Source organism: Heptranchias perlo, chromosome 15, assembly GCF_035084215.1.
Source record: "Heptranchias perlo isolate sHepPer1 chromosome 15, sHepPer1.hap1, whole genome shotgun sequence".
NCBI classification, from domain to species: Eukaryota; Metazoa; Chordata; class Chondrichthyes; order Hexanchiformes; family Hexanchidae; genus Heptranchias; species Heptranchias perlo.
In genome coordinates this window covers 14,000,869-14,020,805 of record NC_090339.1, presented here as the reverse complement: position 1 = coordinate 14,020,805, position 19,937 = coordinate 14,000,869, and the positions used below count along the sequence as shown (strand labels likewise).

At 41.3% G+C, this 19,937-nt stretch overlaps 1 protein-coding gene across 3 annotated transcripts in view; it reads right to left on the bottom strand.

Moving 5' to 3' along the window:
• LOC137332878 (fibronectin type-III domain-containing protein 3A-like) overlaps nucleotides 1–19,937 on the bottom strand; it is a 145,459-nt gene that overhangs the window by 74,684 nt on the left and 50,838 nt on the right. For all 3 annotated transcript variants that reach the window (XM_067996859.1, XM_067996857.1, XM_067996858.1), the window contains exon 2: nucleotides 2,206–2,337. In XM_067996859.1, coding sequence (XP_067852960.1) covers nucleotides 2,206–2,310 — 105 coding nt within the window. In that variant the 5' untranslated portion in view covers nucleotides 2,311–2,337. The remainder of the gene's footprint in view (nucleotides 1–2,205; nucleotides 2,338–19,937) is intronic.

Genomic DNA, 19,937 nt, shown 5'->3' with positions numbered 1-19,937 from the left:
TCCATTCTGTAAGTTTCTTAATGTCTTCCTGTATTTTGTCGCAGTCCTCCTCGGTATTAATTTGGTGTCGTCTGCAAATTTTGAAATTGTACTTCGATTCCAGAGTCCAAATAGTTTATGTAAATGGTGAACAACAGTGGTCCCAGCACCGATCCTTGTGGAACACCACTTTCTACCTATTGCCAGTCAGAATAACAACCCTTAACCCCTACTCTCTTTTCTGTTTTGTAGCCAGCTTGCTATTCATTATGCTACTTGTCTCCTGACTCCTCTGGCCTTAGTCATGAGTCTACTATGCAGTTCCTTATTGAAGGCCTTTTGAAAATCCAAATATGTTACATCTACCGCATCACCTTTGTCCATCCTTTCTGTTACTTCTTCAAAGAATTCAATAAGGTTTGGTCAAGCATGACCTTCCCTTTTAAAATTCACGCTGACTATTCTTTATTATATTTTTGGTTTCTATATGTTTTTCTATTATATCTTTGAGTAAGGATTCCTTTATCTTTCCTACCACCGACATTAAGCTAATTGGTCTATAGTTCCCTGGACTGGTGCTATCTCCCTTTTTAAACATAGGCATCACATTAGCTGTTCGCCAGTCCTCTGGCACGATTCCCTTTTCTAATGAATATATATATATATATATATATATATATATATATATATATAGAGCCTCTGCTATCTCTTTCCTAACTTGTTTTAATATGCGGGGATGCAATCCATCCGGACCAGGGGTTTTATCCTCTCTAATTTTGATTTGGTTATTATCTCCCCCTTTCTTTCTATCTTAAATGTTATACTGAGGCAAAGTAATTATTTAATATTTCTGCCATTTCCCTGTCATTACCTGTAAGTTTATCGTGTTTATCTCATAGTGGCCCTATCCCTATCCTGATTTTTCTTTTGGTATGTCTGTAGAATACTTTATTTTTTTTATATTCCTTGATAATTTAATTTCGTAATTTCTCTGCCTTCTTAATTGTTTTTTTTTTAAACTTCTTTCCTAACCTTTGCATATTCCCTTTTGTCATCCTCTCCTTTGTTGTCTATGTACTTACGTATGTATGCCTTTTTCTTTAATTTCAATTTTGTCCTTATTTCTTTATTCATCCATGGTCTGTCATTACTAGCTAGTTTGTTCTTGCTTTTTAGTTGGATATATTTCTCCTGGACTCTACTGATCATTTTAAATATTTCCCACTGCTGTTCTATTTCTTTGTTTAACAGCAAATTTTTCCAGTTTATTTTCCCTAGTTCCATTCTCATCCCCTGAAAATCAGCTTTTTTCCAATTTATTACTTTGGTCTTTGTCTTATGTCCTTCTCAATCTTTATCTTAAACTGTATTATGTTGTGATTGCCATTGCCTAGATGTTCCCCTACACTTAGTTCTCTTATCTGCTCTGGTTCATTTCCCATTAATAGATCCAGCAGTGCTTCCTCTCTTATTGGGCTTTTTTCCTACTGGGTACGAAAAGAGTCCCGCACTCATTGTAAAAACTCCATTCCCTGTATCCCTTCACCTATCTCTTCTTGCCAGTTTATTTGGGGATAGTCAAAATCTCCCATGATTATTATTCTATGTCCTTTACTCATTTCACATATTTGCTTGCTCTACCTCCTTTCCACTATTAGTGTAGTTATGTCCCTTTTTTCTACTGCCATTCTATCTCTAATTAATGTTTTAGGTTTAAGATATTAAGCAAAGTCACAAAATAAACAATGAACAAATAAATAACATGCATGTATATATACGAAATGTGGTTTAGTGCTTCTCTCAAACCTGTTACCATTGTATTGGATTTAGGCAAAAGTACAACAGGCTTTTAAACTCTATGTATTATGACTGAATTAAAGCAACTGCTACCAAGCTAAAAGACAGAACTACTTCATATTTGTCATAACAACTACTCTGGCACAGACATTTTGATGCAAGAGAAACAGGAAATCTTTAGGCAGATGGAAAAAAGGTGATGTAAAGCAATTATACAACGGGGGTTTGAAAATCTGGCATCCAATTAGGAATGGCCATTCTTGAAGCGTCAATGGTCAACTGCATAAATAAGATCAAGTTACATTATTCTGGAATATACTTTGTTGGTTTCTGCATTAAATTTGGATGGAAAAATGAGTAATGGAACTTTCAAATACTAAAACGAAGGATCCCAATACCAGATGTATAATCCTTTAGTTTAGCACTCACCTGTTGTCCGCTGTCCCCATTAACTATATGAGGTAGAAGTGGAACTTCATTCATTAGAGCTGTTTCCAGCGGAGGCTGTTCTGCCATTATCACCGGAATGTTCATTCATTGACAGCAGTACCGTTCCTCTCCCTGTCAACGAAACATAGCAAATTGATAAATGATTTGTACACGTAGCAATTGCAGTAGTAAAAATTTTGACTACATCTTTTGAAAAGTATCAATTGTTCGGTCACAGTTTTGTTACTACTGTAAGAAAGATTCAGGATCTTAAACTACAAGCAGAAGCTGGGGTTACATTCAGGTCAGCTTGCTTTCCACAAACAGATTCCAAAATAAATATTGATGAAGGAGGCCGTTCAACCTATCTTAGCTCATCCATCCTGAAAGACCTAACAGTCCCTCCCATCACGGAATGCAAATGTTTCTCAAATGATTTCAGGGTTCTGCCTCCATGAAGTCCACTCTAGATATTAACTATTTGGTGTGAAGAACTTCCTGGCATTAGGTCTAAGTTTACCTTTTACAAATTTTCACCTTGTCTTACTCTTATGGTTTAGTTTGTAGTGGCGTTCCGGATTTACCTTTTCCAGACCACTTAACATTATACCTCTATAAGATCATTTCACAGCTGCCTCCCTTCAAGGCTGAAAGGTCCAATTTTCTTTGCTCTTTCTTCAGAACTCAGTTCTCTGATGCCAGGTTTTCTTTGAACCGCCTCTAGGGCTTGAATGTCAGAATATTGGAATGTCAGAGATCATAGATTGACACAATCCTGTAAGTCTAGTCTGACCAGAGCACTCAACATTTTAAACATGACTTCCTTGTACTTGTATTCTGTTATGGCTATTAAAAGACTTTGCAAAACATTAACTGTTATTCTGAAAGAATTCTTAAACCCAGTTGGAGATTGGAACACATCGGACTACCAGCTGCCAAAAGCAACTTGCTGGACTAAGGAGAAAAGAACCAGGATAAAAGGAACCCCAACCTTTGGGTACTCATTTTTCCCTTTCAATGTCCCCTTTAACTGATTGTAAACAATTTTACAACACCAAGTTATAGTCCAACAATTTTTATTTGAAATCTACAAGCTTTCGGAGGCTTCCTCCTTCGTCAGGTAAATGTTCAGGTAAATGTTCAGGAGCCCTTTAACTGACATCAAGAACTAAGCCTATTTCACATCATCTTTCATCTCGCTTTCAACACCAACTCTCAACACAACATTGTAAGACATTAAGCTGACCAGAAAAGCAAATAATATTTAACCAACCCTCAGCTTTTTACAAATCTGCAGGAGCCTCACTGAGCAAAAGGTGGGGCACAATCTTTCATGTCAGAAATGCATAAAAAAGACATTAGTGCCAATTCCCTCTTCAACTTGTACACTTATGACGCATGGAAATATCCCACTTTCTCTTATGTTGAAAGTAATTTATTAAAATGTAAAAAAAAAAGATTTCTGAAAGCAATGTACAAGAATAAGTTTAGAAGTGAATTAATGTATGATGCTCAGCATCCTCAATGGCTAAACAATTTAAAGATCCAACTGTGAGGAAATTACTTACAATGTTGAAAACAAGAAAGAACTTGAGAAAACATGAAACAATGGCAGTCAGCCTATCAAGTCCACTCCCGCGACAGGAAGTATACAATCTACCAGATTGTGAACTTTACTGCTCTATTCAATCCAAGGGATAATTCTACATAAACATTCTGATCCCCAAAAGTAATTAAGCAAGAGTCCAGAACATTCCCCCTTCCTTACATCAGCCCTATTATGTTGTTCTCCAAGAGATAACTTTCATCCCCACCCCCAGCAGAAAAACTGCCATGTCCCACTGAGCAGTCTTCTGCCTCCCACTTACCAGGAGAGACAGCTGAGAGAGCTCATCAGGATTTGCACTTTGATCAGAGACAAATAAAGTTCCATATGGACAAATGAAAGGCACTGCATATTGGATGTAGTGACAGGAATTATGTATACTTCATGGTTGATTTAGAACTTTTCATGGAGGAAGCTCAAAAGAAACCTTGGAGGGCTAGTCACTGGCCATGTCCAAGGTGAGGTGACGTGACAATAAACAAAGCCAATAGGGTGCTGTGCTATACTGCCAATCAATTTAATTTAAATCGCCAGTAGTCATGCTGTAACTGTACAGTACCCTGATCAGGCCACACCTGGAGCACTGCACACATTGCTGGTCACCATGAAATGTGTAGGCCTATTCAGCCGTACAATGCAGCACAGAAGAGATGCAACAAAACTGATCCCTAGCATTGAAGGGAACAGCTATGAAGGAATGACTTGATAAATTATAGTTTTCAGTATCAAAAAAAAAATCCACAAGGGGGAGATACATTAACATGCAAAGACAGCATTCAGAATTGTCACTGCAGCAAGTATTGTCTCATGAAATCAAAATGTATATTGCAATTATGTCCCCCACTGATGTTTTTGCATGTGTAAATTACATTCTGATAGGGATTATTCTAACCACGAGACTACATGCTGCAGTGTAAATGGCCCCATTTCAAGCTAATCTAATAATTACAGCATATTTAAAACCGAGTAGTTGCAGGTGGATTACCAGAACAAGTGGGATTTAAGGATTTAGGACAAACAGCTGAGGGTTTAGCCAGTATTAGATTTTGTGTATAAAAATTAGTCCAGTCACATTTGGTTTAATAGTAACTGTTCTGTTAACAGTGGCCACAAGGAAACAAGATGTACAAGACTAAACAGCCACAATTCAGGGGTGGACTGACCAGATGGAAAATCGGGAGATTTCGCCATGTGTCCCCGTAAATGGTACCTTGGCACTGTATTATCGATGCACCACCCACCCCCACACTTTTCTGTGAGAATCCCGCGCTCTTTCAAGGAAGCCAGTCTACCCAAGTCACAATGATGTTAGTGCATATTGAACTCGGAAATGCACTAATTTAACAAACAACTTTCTGATGTAAAATCTACCAGCATAACTTTTCAACATGTATGTTTGCATTCTTAATACAAATGAATATATTTAGTGTCATGGTGCCAGCTGACAGTCAGTAAAATCCAATTCTACCATTGGCAAATTACATAACATCATGCAGTGTCATGATTTTTTTTCCTTCTCATTTAAAACATCTACTGTGACAATTTGTGACAAATCACAAAGCCTAAATGTGTTTCTTCCACCCTAATTTGCATTTCTGTAATATCCTAAAATCAGTGCACAAACATCTAGTCAGTGAATAAACAGCCAATTTTTAAATTGATTCAGGCAAACAAATGAAGGTACTTCCCATACAATTCATGAGCAGCCTCCTGTTTCTGACTGAGTACAAAGTAAGTCATCACAACAGAAGGATCCAAAGAAATTGAGCTTCAACCAGTCATGTGCTGCAAAGCTAACATTTATAGATATTTTCATATATTCTCTTAAAGCTTCAGACAGCCCCAGTGCAATACACAAGGACATATTAAAAGAGCAGTGCCCTGCTGTTCCAAGCTGGCTGATCTCACACTCAACATCTTGTACAATTTATTATGGCCAAATTAACAAGGCTTTAAAAAGGTAAGATACAAAAATTAAATACATAAGTCAAGGAGCACATAATAATAATCCTTGTTTGAAAATAGAAAGATCACTGGGACTTCAAAATCACCAAAGTTCTCCACAGTTACAAATACCCTAGAATTTCCACTGACTAAATTATTTCCAAGGTGCCAGCACCTACTCATACAGGGCAGCAAGACGACCATGATGAAAGTGAATCAAGAATGGATAACGGTTGAATATTTAGCCACTTCCTATAAAAGTATGTGTTCTTCAAGTTTTGCTAGGAAAATCTGTGCATACCCAGATTTCTGCTGTGGACAAAAGTGAAACCTTCAAATGTATTGATAAAGAAAAAAATTCTAGATACAATTTCTGACTAATTCTAACAGCAATAAATCGACTATACAGTTGACCACAGAAAGCTGATGATTCTTGCTGCCTATGCATTCAATTAAATGGAAAAACATACTGCAAGCAGCATTTACCACTGTATGTCAAATGCAATATTGCCCAATATTCTGATATGCAACTCAAATCAGAATATTTTCGTAATGGCGAAACACTAGGAACTGTGGAGGAGCAAAGGGATTTAGGTATCAATGTACACAAATCACTAAAAGCTAGTGCATGGGGACAAAAAGCAATCAAAAAGGATAAGAACATAAGAATTTTTTTTTATTCATTCATGGGATGTGAGCGTCCATCTCTAATTGCCCTTGAGAAGGTGGTGGTGAGCCGCCTTCTTGAACTGCTACAGTCAGTGCGGTGAAGGTTCTCCCACAGTGCTGTTAGGTAGGGAGTTCCAGGATTTTGACCCAGCAACGATGAAGGAACGGCGATATATTTCCAAGTCGGGATGGTGTGTGACTTGGAGGGGAACGTGCAGGTGGTGTTGTTCCCATGTGCCTACTGCCCCTGTCCTTCCAGGTGGTAGAGGTCGGGGTTTTGGAGGTGCTGTCGAAGAAGCCTTGGCGAGTTGCTGCAGTGCATCCTGTGGATGGTACACACTGCAGCCACTGTGCACCGGTGGTGGAGGGAGTGAATGTTTAGGGTGGTGGATGGGGTGCCAATCAAGCGAGCTGCTTTGTCCTGGATGGTGTCGAGCTTCTTGAGCGTTGTTGGAGCTGCACTCATCCGGGCAAGTGGAGGGTATTCCATCACACTCCTGACTTGTGCCTTGTAGATGGGGGAAAGGCCTTGGGGAGTCAGGAGGTGAGTCACTCGCCACAGAATACCCAGCCTGTGACCTGCTCTGGTAGCCATAGTATTTATGTGGCTGGTCCAGTTAAGTTTCTGGTCAATGGTGACCCCCAGGATGTTGATGGTGGGGGATTCGGCGATGGTAATGCCATTGAATACCAAGGGGAGGTGCTTCAGCCACTGAAGAGTTTTCCCCTTGATTCCCATTGACTTCAATTTTACGAGGGCTCCTTGGTGCCACACTGGGTCAAATGCTGCCTTGATGTCAAGGGCAACTACTCTCACCTCACATCTGGAATTCAGCACTTTTGTCCATGTTTGGACCAAGGCTGTAATGAGGTCTGGAGCAGAGTGGTGCTAGCGGAACCCAAACTGAGCATCGGTGAGCAGGTTATTGGTGAGTAAGTGCCACTTGATAGCACCTTCCATCACTTTGCAGATGACTGAGAGTAGACTGAAAGGGCGGTAATTGGCCGGATTGGATTTGTCCTGCTTTTTGCGTAAAAGGACATACCTGGGCAATTTTCCACATTGTCGGGTGGATGCCAGTGTTGTAGCTGTACTGGAACAGTTTGGTTAGAGTTGCGGCTAGTTCTGGAGCACAAGTCTTCAGCACTACAGCCGGGATGTTGTCGGGGCCCATTGCCTTTGTTGTATCCAGTGCACTCAGCCGTTTCTTGATATCACGTCGAGTGAATTGAATTGGCTGAAGACTGGCTTCTCTGGTGGTGGGGATATCGGGAGGAGGTCGAGATGGATCATCCACTTGGCACTTCTGGCTGAAGATGGTTGCAAACACTTCAGCCTTGTCTTTTGCACTCACGTGCTGGACTCTGCCATCATTGAGGATGGGGATGTTTACAGAGCCGCCTCCTCCCATTAATTGTTTAACTGTCCACCACCATTCACGACTGGGTGTGGCAGGACTGCAGAGCTTTGATCTGATCCGTTGGTTGTGAGATTGCTTAGCTTTGCCTATAGTATGTTGCTTCCACTGTTTAACATGCATGAAGTCCTGTGTTGTAGCTGCACCAGGTTGGCACCTCATTTTTAGGTACGCCTGGTGATGCTCCTGGCATGCTCTTCTACACTCCTCATTGAACCAGGGTTGATCTCCTGGCTTGTTGGTAATGGTAGAGTGATAAATATGCCAGGGCATGAGGTTACAGATTGTGCTGGAATACAATTCTGCTGCTGCTGATGGCCCACAGCGCCTCATGGATGCCCAGTTTTGAGCTGCTAGATCTTTTCTGAATCTATCCCATTTAGCACGGTGGTAGTGCCACACAACACGTTGGATGGTGTCCTCCGTGCGAAGACGGCACTTCGTCTCCATGAGGACTGTGCGGTGGTTACTCCTACCAATACTGTCATGGACAGATGCATCTGCAACAGGTAGATTGGTGAGGATGAGGTCAAGTAGGTTTTTCCCTTGTGTTGGTTCGCTCACCACCTGCCGGAGGCCCAGTCTGGCAGCTATGTCCTTCAGGACTCAGTTAACTTGGTCAATCGTGGTGCTACCGAGCCACTCTTGGTGATGGACATTGAAGTCCCCCACCCAGAGTACATTCCGTGCCCTTGCTACCCTCAATGCTTCCTCCAAGTGGTGCTCAACATGGAGTAAAACTGATTCATTAGCTTAGGGACGGCAGTAGGTGGTAATCAGCAGGAGGTTTCCTTGCCCTTATTTGACCTGATGCCATGAGATTTCAAGGGGTCCAGAGTCAATGTTGAGGATTCCCAGGGTCACTCCTTCCTGACCATATATCACTGTACCACCACTTCTGGTGGGTCTGTCCTGCTGGTGGGACAGGACATACCCAGGGATGGTGATGGAAGAGTCTGGGACGTTGGCTAAAACCTATGATTCTGTGTGTATGGCTACGTCAGGCTGTTGCTTGACTAGTCTGTGGGACAGCTCTCCCAATTTTGGCACAAGTCCCCAGATGTTAGTGAGGAGGACTTTGCAGGGTTGACTGTGCTTGGTTTGCCTTTGTCGTGTCCGGTGCCTAGTGGTCCGATGCCAGGTGGTCCGTCCGGTTTTATTCTTATTATGACTTTTCGTAGCGAGCTTTTACAACTGAATGGCTTGCTCAGCCATTTCAGAGGCCGATTAAAAATCAACCACATTCCCAAGAAATAGGAGGAGTAGGCCATCCGGCCCCTTGAGCCTGCTCCGTCATTCAACAAGATCATGGCTGATCATCTACTTCAATGCCATTTTCCTGCAATATCCCCATATCCCTTGATGCCTTTAATATCTAGAAATCTATCGATCTCTGTTTTGAATGTAGTCAATGACTGGGCCTCCACAGCCCTCTGGGGTAGAGAATTCCAAAGATTCACCACCCTCTGAGTGAAGAAATTTCTCATCTCAGTCCTACATGGCCTACCCCTTATTCTGAGACTGTGACCCCTGGTGGCCCCTAATGGAGTGATGATCTTTATCTCAAGGGCATTGGAATTCAAAAGTGAGGCCGTGATGCTTCAGTTGTACAGAGCCTTGGTCAGACCACATCTGGAGTACTGCATTCAGATTTGGGCAACGAATCTCAGCAAAGATATAATGGCCTTGGAAGGGGTACAGTGCAAATTCACCAGAATGATACCAGGTCTTAGAGTTAAATTATGAGGACAGATTTCATAAACATGGCTTGTATTCCCTTGAGTGTTGAATGTTGAGGTATTTAAAATGATAGAGATTCAACAGGGTAGATAAATTATTTCCTCTGGTAGAGCCTGGCCATTCAAAAGTGAAATCAGGAAGCACTTTTTCACACCAAGGGTAGTGGAAATCTGGAACTTGCTCCCCAAAAGGCTGTGGATGGTGGGTCAATTGAAAATTTCAGGACTGAAATCGCTAGATTTTTGTTAGGTAAGGCTATCAAGGAACATGGAGAAAAGATGGGTAAATGGAGTTGAAGTACAGATCAGCCATAACCTAATTGAATGGTGGATTTGGCTAGAGGTGCTGAATGGCCTGCTCCTGTTCCAATATTCAAATCAGCTTTGTCCCTCAACTTGGCTCACAATCAGTTTCAACAGTGCAAAGCTCCACTTTTGCATGCAAATTGTAACAGACAGTTCAAAAAATTATAAAGTTAGAAATATTACAGTAAACAGTATTTATCTTTAGCTGACAAAATGACCACTAATAGGATATCTGCAGTGAAAATTCCATACTTATGGACAGAAAGAAGGAAAAAAAACAAACAGCAGAGAGATTTGAAAAATCTTCCTCTTGCAAGATAACATGGCATCCAGTGTTATATGTTTACGGGGAGGCACACATACTGGGAGCGTGAGTAGAGAAACAGAAGTGAACACTTGTGCAGGGCCACTTCAGCTAACACTGCCCATCTTTGTACAGTATTCAGGCTATAATTTCTTTGCAAAATATTTATATTTTAAAAAATCTAAAACTACACAAACACCATTACACCTTACTAATGCATAACAAGCCACCCTGCTTCTCAAAAATAATTACACTAGACATTAGAAAAAGAACAATGAGGGCAGTTTTTAAAAAATACTCTCAAACTATCCTTTGGGGATTGCATCTTGGGCAACAATTCAGTGCAAAGTTCTGCAAAATATGTGGTTACATGTGGATTGGAGAAGGTCTTACTCACTGAACACAGGTGACAGAATCATACAAGTTTAAAGAACAGAAACAGGTCATACTACGCAAAGTTTGTGCTAGTATTTTCTCCACAAGCTACAAAGCCTAATCTCACTTTTTTGCTCACTCCCTATACCCTTTAATACTATTTTCATGCAACTATCCAATTCCCCTTTTAAAAGAATTTAAACACTGCTTGAAGAGCAGTTTAGAATTCCGCATTCTAACCACCCTTATGCAAAGATTTTTTTTCCCAACCTTCTAAGCAAGGTTGTTAAAATCACAGGTGTTATAATCATTTGACACGCTCACATAGCAAATTCTTGATGTCAGCAAAGGTGTCAGACAAGTGCTTCCCCACATGATTAAGAAACAATCAGTGGAAAAATCACCCACAGTGCAGTGTCACTCTTCATCCAACTACAAAAAGGTGCTTGGGAAAGGATAAATTTGAGCCCCTGTACTTCTCACAAATGTTTGTATAGAGAGCGACAAACGGCAAGTCACCTGCAGGCCTTTTCAGCTGAGTGACGAACTATGGCATGGATGCACGGAAAGATGGGACAAAGTGTTGGAGAAAGGTGATGAATCGATCTCACAGCATCCCTTATTGATGCTCACACCTGCGGTTAGAATGGGTAGAAATTTTACGAAAACTACTCAAAAAGAAATAAATTGATGCTTAATTATTCAATCTGACAACTTTCGTTAAATGTTTACAATGGTTTCTCAGACATTAGCACTGAAGCCTGCTCCCAGGGGACCCAAGAGAGGATCCGCAGGGTTAGATTTCAGTTCATCACCTCGAGAGATGCATCAACTGCAAGCTTGAAAGGTTATTAGGTCAGCCTCTATAAGCTGTCAGCCAGAGGGATCAAGGAGGGACTCTACTGACTGCAAAAGATGGAGAAAAATGGTCCCAAACTGGGACAGATTGCATTAACCTTCCACTAACATGACCTGGTTCCCAAAAATGCTGCATCAAATCAGCAAGAGGGAGACAGGTATCATCACTGGATGCCCTGAATTTAATGGTAAAACATAGATATGTTTACTAAAAGATTAATAAAGGAAAGCCAGCATGGATTTGTTGAAGGCAAATCGTATTTAACTAACTTGATTGAATTTTTTGATGAGGACAATACGGTTGATGTGTATATGGACTTTCAAAAGGAGTTTGATAAAGTGCCACATCATAGGCTTGTCAGCAAAATTGAAGCCCATGGAATAAAAGGGGCAGTGGCAGCATGGATACGAAAGTTGTTAAGTGATAGGAAACAGAGAGTAGTGGTGAACTGTTGTTTTTCAGACTGGAGGAAGGTGTACAGTGTGTTCCCCTGGGGTCGGTACTAGGACCAATACATTTTTTGATATATAATAATAACTTGGACTTGGGTGTACAGGGCACAATTTCCAAATTTACAGATGACACAAAACTTGGAAGTGTAGTAAACAGTAAGGAAGATAGTAATAGACTTCAAGAGGACATAGACGTGCTGGTGGAACAGGCAGACACATGACAGGTGAAATTTAACACAGAGAAGTGCGAAGTGATACATTTTGGCAGGAAGAACAAGCGGAGGGAATATAAACTAAAAGGTACAATTCTAAAGGGGATGCAAGAACAGAGACCTGGGGTTATATGTGCACCAATCTTTGAAGGTGGCAGGACAGGTTGAGAAAGCAGTTAAAAAAGCATACAGGATTCTGGGCTTAATAAAGAGGGGCATAGAGTACAAAAGCAAGGCAGTTATGTTGAATCTTTATAAAACACTGGTTTGGCCACAACTGGAGTATTGTGTCCAATTCTGGGCACCCCACTTTAGGAAGGATGTGAAGGCCTTAGAGAAGGTGCAGAAAAGATTTACTGGAATGAAGTCCCTCATCCCTGGAACCAGTTACATGGACAGACTGGAGAAGCTGGGGTTGTTCTCCTTAGAGCAGAGACGGTTAAGAGGAGATTTGATAGAAGTGTTCAAAATCATGACAGGTTTAGATAAAGTAAATAAAGAGAAACTGCTCCCATTGGCGGAAGGATCGAGAATCAGAGGACACAGCTTTAAGGTGATTGGCAAAAGAACCAAAGGCGGCGTGAGGAAAAAACTTTTTTATGCAGCGAGTAGTTATGATCTAGAATGCGCTGCCTAAAAGGATGGTGGATGCAAGATTCAATCGTGGCTTTCAAAAAGGAATTGGATAAATATTTGAAGAGAAAAAAATTGCAGGGCTACCGGAAAAGAGCAGGGGAATGAGACTAACTGGATTGCTTTTACAAAGAGCCGGCACAGGCTCAATTGGTCGAATGGCCTTTATCTGTGCTGTAACAATTCCCTGATTCTATGTTGCAGCTTCTCCCCTGACATAGAAAATCATGTTTGTGTTGTTTATCATGAGAGAACTTGCATTGTATTAAAAAAAAATGAATTTATGTATTGCATGGGATCTTGCCTGGTAATCGGTTTCCAAATAAAATTAGTGCTGCTATAACACCAGGCATTCAGTATGCCATTTACCTTCTACATTATTCACTTCTCATACCTTTTCTGTCTATTTAACAGTGTTGAGTATGCACTCTGAATAGTTGTAAGAACAAAACTCAAGTTTTAACAAGAAAACTTTCGAAGATACAAAAGGAATAAAAACACCCAAGGGAGTAAGTCAACTTCATGGCTTTGCTGACACTTTGTCTGCTTACATAACATTCACTGCACATCAAAAACTCATTCATTACATGAAATGCGAAGTTTTGACGTGAAAGTGTTATATGAACGCAAGCTGTATTAGTAAATTATACTCTCGTTTGCAAATTTTGTTTTTACTCATTTGACTTTCTTTGTACTTCTTTCTTTATAGCTGCAGCAGAGCTAATTATTTTTATTGTAGCCCAACATTCATTCCATACAATTTTGGGAACTCTTACAGATCCATCAATCACTCACCTATAAAAGCAATCACACATTTTGATGTTAAATAGAAACAAAATTCATAAAACTACTTGTACAGACAGAATACTTCATTGGAATGGGTGTGATAAGATGCTTGAGTAAAATTATGCAGATGGGCCTCACTGGTACAATAATATGGTATTTCACCCAATATTGAAGCGTACCCTTCATATAACTTGCTCTTGGCACTGCCCGAGAATTTCTTTTTAGGTCTTCTCACTATAGATTCACAGGCATATGACACTTTCTTTTTAAACTTAGCTTCTTGCTGCTGAAACTCTGATATTTACAATAGTTCATCCGAGAGAACTTTTGATTTTTGGATCAAATTAAGACGTTTTATTCATCAATTAATAATTCTGGCTCTCTTGGTCTTTTGAGGTATATCCATCAACTATTTTGCTATAAATTGCTTTTTTTTAAAAATTGAAAAATATCTTCAGTAGCCTGCAAGGAATAATAGAAGCATACATGCTAACCATTATTTTTTTAAGCTGAGTCTCAGCATTTCACCCCGTGTGTCAGCATTCCACAAGGAAAATGATTTAAAAAAAAAAATCAGGATGGGAGGTTGTCAAAATGCACCAACTGCGTCAGTTGGAGGGCAGGACTGGAACCTGTCAGAATCCATCAGATCAGCTGGTGGGCAGATCAGATGGCTGTTACAAGCAATCAGAAGTTACTTTAGCCCCACTGTTGGTGTCGCATGAACTTGAGGCAGAAATTTTTATGGTAAACTGATGGTTTCCAATAGTCGCAATTACAGACATGTTCATCGCCAAAGAAGTTATATATAATAAACAAGCTGTTAAAATGCAGTTTTTATAAACTTATAATTTTCCTCAAAGAAACTTTCTCGGGCTTGCCTTGCTGTTGTCATACGTGAAAGATTATTTTCTACAGGACTAGTCGCAACCACTAAATTTGAGATATGGTGGATATTCCCTGGTGTGAATGCATTAACTGCCTTCATTTGACATTCCCATTGCAAAATTGCGAGAGCTGGGAAATAAAATAGGTAGTGGTGTCGGAGTGGTGATGAATTTTACTTAATTTTTAAAAATTCACGGAGATTCCGCACTTTTAGGATTTTATACTGTAACACTGTGACTAGTGATGTGGACAGTTGGCTTGATTGTGCAATGCTCAGTTATATCTGTTAACTTTGAACTTTGTGTTCAGTTTGTTAATGTCTGCATGGTGAAGGACCCTGTGTTACTATGCAGTCACTGGGAATGAGCCTGTACCATCTGTATAGAACAACCAACAACCGTGGGAAAATGTGAGGCATGCTAATAATAGATTGAAAGCCTCATAATAGAGATAGTCAATCGAGGCACAAAATTAAGCTCATGTCTGTTCCTGTAAATCACATTATTATGCACTTTTGTTTTTTTTATTGTGTGTAATAATCATTTTCAATACAAGAAAATATCCCTTTTTCACAGGGTTAGAAAAACAATATTGGCAAGAAATTATTTTGGCAATAATAGTGGATGAATTCTTCATACTTTTGTTTAAGATCCCACTATCCAATATTTTAAATGGAGGAGGGTTAACCAATCTATTTAGCTTTACCCTGTGAAACTGTATTCAAGTCCATATAATTGTTTTATTTTCATATTTTAGATATTTTTAAACCAAGAGAAATTTTGTCTGGATAGGCAGAATTACACTCTATTCCAAAATGCTGGAAAATGCACCAGGTAAACTGTTAAAAATCAAAAATCTTGGTGAGTACAGATCATGCCCCCTACCCCCAGAAAATAAATCTTACACTTTCAACACTCAAATCCCCCTTTAGTAATTTCTATAGCCACTGCTTTTGCAAACTGCACTTTTGTGTACTTTAATTTTTGCAACTGCAATAGTGATCAAATGTCGGATATACATACCTGCAGTTCTAGGAATCTAGTTATACAAAAGTTATTTTGAGAAGAAGACTAGGAGCAAGAGAGGGATGCCAGGCAGGTGAGGTTACACCAGACATGGAAAGCCCACATATGCCATTAACCTTGAACACAGGTACACAGGCAGAATCAGACTTACCTGGATGATAACAACAACAACTTGCATTTATATAGCACCTTTAACGTAATAAAATGCCCCCAGCCACTTCACATCAAAAAAAATGACACCGAGCCACATAAAGAGGTATTACGACAGGTGACCAAAAGCTTGGTCAAATAGGTAGGTTTTATGGAGCGTCTTAAAGGAGGAGACAGAGGTAGAGAGGCGGAGTGGTTTAGGGAGGGAATTCCAGAGCTTAGGACCTAGACAGCTGAAAGCACAGCTGCCAAGGGTGGAGCGATTAAAATCAGGGCTTCGCAAGAGTCAAGAATTGGAGGAGTGCAGAGATCTTGGAGAGTTGTGGAGCTGGAGGATGTTATAAAGATAGGAGGGTGAGGCCATGGAGGGATCTGAAATCAAGGATGAGAATTTTAACGAGACGTTCCCAGACTGGGAGCTTATGTAGGTCAGCGAACACAGGGGCGATGGGGGAACAGGACTTGGTGCGAGTTAGGATACGGGCAGCAGAGTTTTGGATGAGCTCAAGTTTATGAAGGATGGAAGATGGGAGGCCAGCCAGGAGAGCATTGGAATAATCAAGTCTAGAGGTAACAAAGGCATGGACGAGGGTTTCAGCTGCAAATGAGCTGAGGCAGGGGCGATGTTATGAGAGGCGGAAGTAGGCAGTCTTAGTGATTGAGCAGATGTGGTCGGAAGCTCATCTCAGGGTCGAATTGGACGTCAAGGTTGTGAACAGTCTGGTTCAGCCTCAGGCAGTAGACAGGGAGAGGGGCGGAGTTTGCGGTGGGGACCAAAGACAATGGCTTCAGTCTTCCAAATATTTAGTAGGAGGAAATTTTTGCTCATCCGATATTGGATGTCGGACAAGCAGTTTAACAAATGAGAGGTAGAGGTGGGTGTCGTCGAGGTAGAGGTGGGTGTCGTCGAGGTAGAGGTGGGTGTCGTCGAGGTAGAGGTGGGTGTCGTCGAGGTAGAGGTGGGTGTCGTCGAGGTAGAGGTGGGTGTCGTCGAGGTAGAGGTGGGTGTCGTCGAGGTAGAGGTGGGTGTCGTCGAGGTAGAGGTGGGTGTCGTCGAGGTAGAGGTGGGTGTCGTCGAGGTAGAGGTGGGTGTCGTCGAGGTAGAGGTGGGTGTCGTCGAGGTAGAGGTGGGTGTCGTCGAGGTAGAGGTGGGTGTCGTCGAGGTAGAGGTGGGTGTTGTCAGCTTACATGTGGAATCTGACGTCGTGTTTTCAGATGATATCGCCGAGGGACAGCATGTAGATGAGAAATAGGAGGGAACCAAGGATAGATCCTTGGGGGACTCCAAAGGTAACAATGCAGAAACCATTCTCTGGCTATGACCAGACAGATAAGAACAGAACCAGGCGAACGTGGGCCCACCCTGCTGGATGACGGAGGCGAGGTGTTGGAGGAGTATGGTGTGGTCAACCGTCTCAAAGGCTGTAGATAGGTCGAGAAGAATGAGGAGGTTAGTTTACCATGGTCACAGTCACATAGGATGTCATTTGTGACTTTGATAAGGGCCGTTTCAGCACTGTTGCAAGGGTGGAAACCTGATCGGAGGGATTCAAATATGGGGGAAAGATGGGCACTGATCTGGGAGGCGACAACATGCTCAAGGGACTTTGGAGAGGAAAGGGAGGTTGGAGATGAAGCGGTAATTTGCAAGGACAGAAGGGTCAAGGGTGGGTTTTTGAGGGGGGGGGGGGGGGGGGGGAGATGATGACAGCAGATTTCAAGAAGTCCCTACATAAGCCAAGATTGCCCAAGGAGGTTGTGATGGGGTTGTGCTGCATGTTGCAAGGACGGCTGCATCTGATCTGTGCCAAAAGGCTAGCAGAAAGTGGTGGGCAAGGTTATCAATGCCCTCACCTCTTTTGGATTAGTCAGTTCCAGTCTAGAATAATAAACATCATGTGCACTACCAGCCAATGGGCTACTCATAGATAAATGAAACAACTGTTTGATGCATAAATCTGCAGAACCACCTGTTTCACCTACGTTTCTTGACTAGAAACAGGAGTGCGACACAGCTGGCAACATCACCGCACTGCAGAATTTCCCAAAGTGCAGGGTGCCCTTGATGGCAACTCGCAGGTTCCTGTGCTTCTCTGGCATCACCACTTGCACTGTAATGCACCTGGTGCTATCTCAAGCTAACTAACTGCGGCCGCCAGGATACTTGTAGCTGTGCTGGTGCTTGCAAAGATTAGCATATGTTGCCACGGGATATTATCCTGTCTTGGAACACTGGTCTTGGCCTACAATGACAGAAAAGTGGCAAATATTACATTCTGTTTCCAAGAGGCATCTCCCAATACAGCTCGCATTATAAGATATTAACTGTGGATGTTGTTTGTGCGATTGGGAGTGAGTGAGAAGGGAGCAAGACACAAGAACTGGATAGTACTATTCCATAGCTTCGGGGAGGCCAGTGGCTTCACTGTCTCTTACCACTCAATACTCATCGGCAATGTTGTCCATAGTGGCCTCCTCCAAGGGAATTAAGGGCTGGTAATTTCTGAGCCCTCCCCAGTTTGGGTCTGTACCCATATATAAGGTGCTGTCCTGTTGTAAAAACAGAGAAGTAGTCTTGATATGTATGTTTAAAAAGCAGTTGCAGTGACAAGCATTTGTCAAAGCTGCCGTCCAGCCCGGGCATTAAGTGACCATTTATATGCAGCTAGATTGAATTACAATGCTTCGATGATGTGAACGTGGCAAGACTTTCATTGCATGTTACAGCTGTTGTGTCCTATGGATATGCATAGTCAGCAATGAAAGCTGTAATGGTTTGGCATAGACCTGCAGTAAATGTGCAACATGTTGCCCAACACTTTACGGTATGCATATGTGGGCCACGTTCCTGGTAAATGGAATTATTGGGTAGGTTGTCCCTGACAGCTTCTGCAAGATATGCTATTTTCTGCTTCTGTTCTCCAGTCTTCTGGGTAGTGCAAAAAGTATTAAGCCTATTCACCATCTCCTGCCAGGCATGCTGCTCCTCTGGGAAGAGTTCCCTGCAGTGGCAACAAGGGCAACCCTCCTCCCATCCACCTCATATAGCAGCATCTCACTTCACTAGGCATCAAACAGGGGGTTTGAGTTCAGTGTCACTCCATCACTAGCCCACAGACTCCGTTTCCTACCTCCACGTTCTGCCAGCCACTAGGAAATACACACTTTTTTTTAATGCCCTAATCTTTAGGAAGGCTCAAATATGTATCAAAAATGCTTCTTAATTGCCAACAATTTTTGCCTCCACATGTACACACTTACATTTAAAGTTTCACATCTGCTCTCCAAGGTCACCAACTGCATCCTTTAAAGACCGCTGATACACAACTTTCTGCCCGTCTGACAAGTTCCCAGCATCAGAACCACTTGAGACCCAGAGATCAGCGCCCTTATTAAATGAAGTTGACCCTGGAAGTCCAGGCTGGGCCAGCACAAATCCATCAGTGGATGCGATTCCTGCCTTGCCCACCTGGGACGCTCTAGTCTCCTGCAGATTGTGTGCATCTAGTTACACCTTATGACATTGGGATAATTATAGGAGATCGGCTATTGAGAGCTTTTTGTAAAATGTGAAAAAGATTTAAACTCCACTGAGGTGCGAAGATTTTCAAGTCCAGCAAAGACTCCCTTCTTTAAAGTAAGTTATAGTAAACAAGCTAAAAAGTGACTTGAAATAATTCCACCACAGCTATCAATCATTTGCTAACTGAAATAGTTGAATATAAAACTATATTGCTCTTATATGCATGAACACCTACTATAAATCATAACTTTTTTTTTAAAAAAAGCAGTCTAATGTTAAAAGAAACATTCTGATTTAGCATTTAACCCCAACACATTATATTTTTCTACTAGCTCAGCAAACTGCAGACTGATTTTTCACTCACTATACAAATACTAAAGCTGCAGGCAATAGGGTAAATGTTTAAAAACTAGTAATTAATCTAGACCATGTGTTAAACACAATCCCTCAGAAGACACTTGAATACAGTTAGCCATGTCATACCTCACCATCAGGGGGGGGATAGAGGGGAAATACCCCACAGGTAATGTTCTCTTTTTAAATAGTTATTCAAATTATTTGCTTGCAAAAATACCTTCATATGAAACTGCTTGGCCTTATGTATTTTTCACACCACCCGCAGACTCGGGCAATTTCATCACACTGAATCTTAAACATCCCACAGGACATAATTTAATTTTTACATTAATCTTTTACATTGAGCAATATATCCCCCATTCCACAAACATTATTTTCTCAGGTAAATGTTGAACTGAATAAAATGTAGCACTGTACGACTGTTCTTGGACGTTACTGAAAGATACAGACTAACAATCTCACACAGAAGTTTCACTTCAGTGTTTC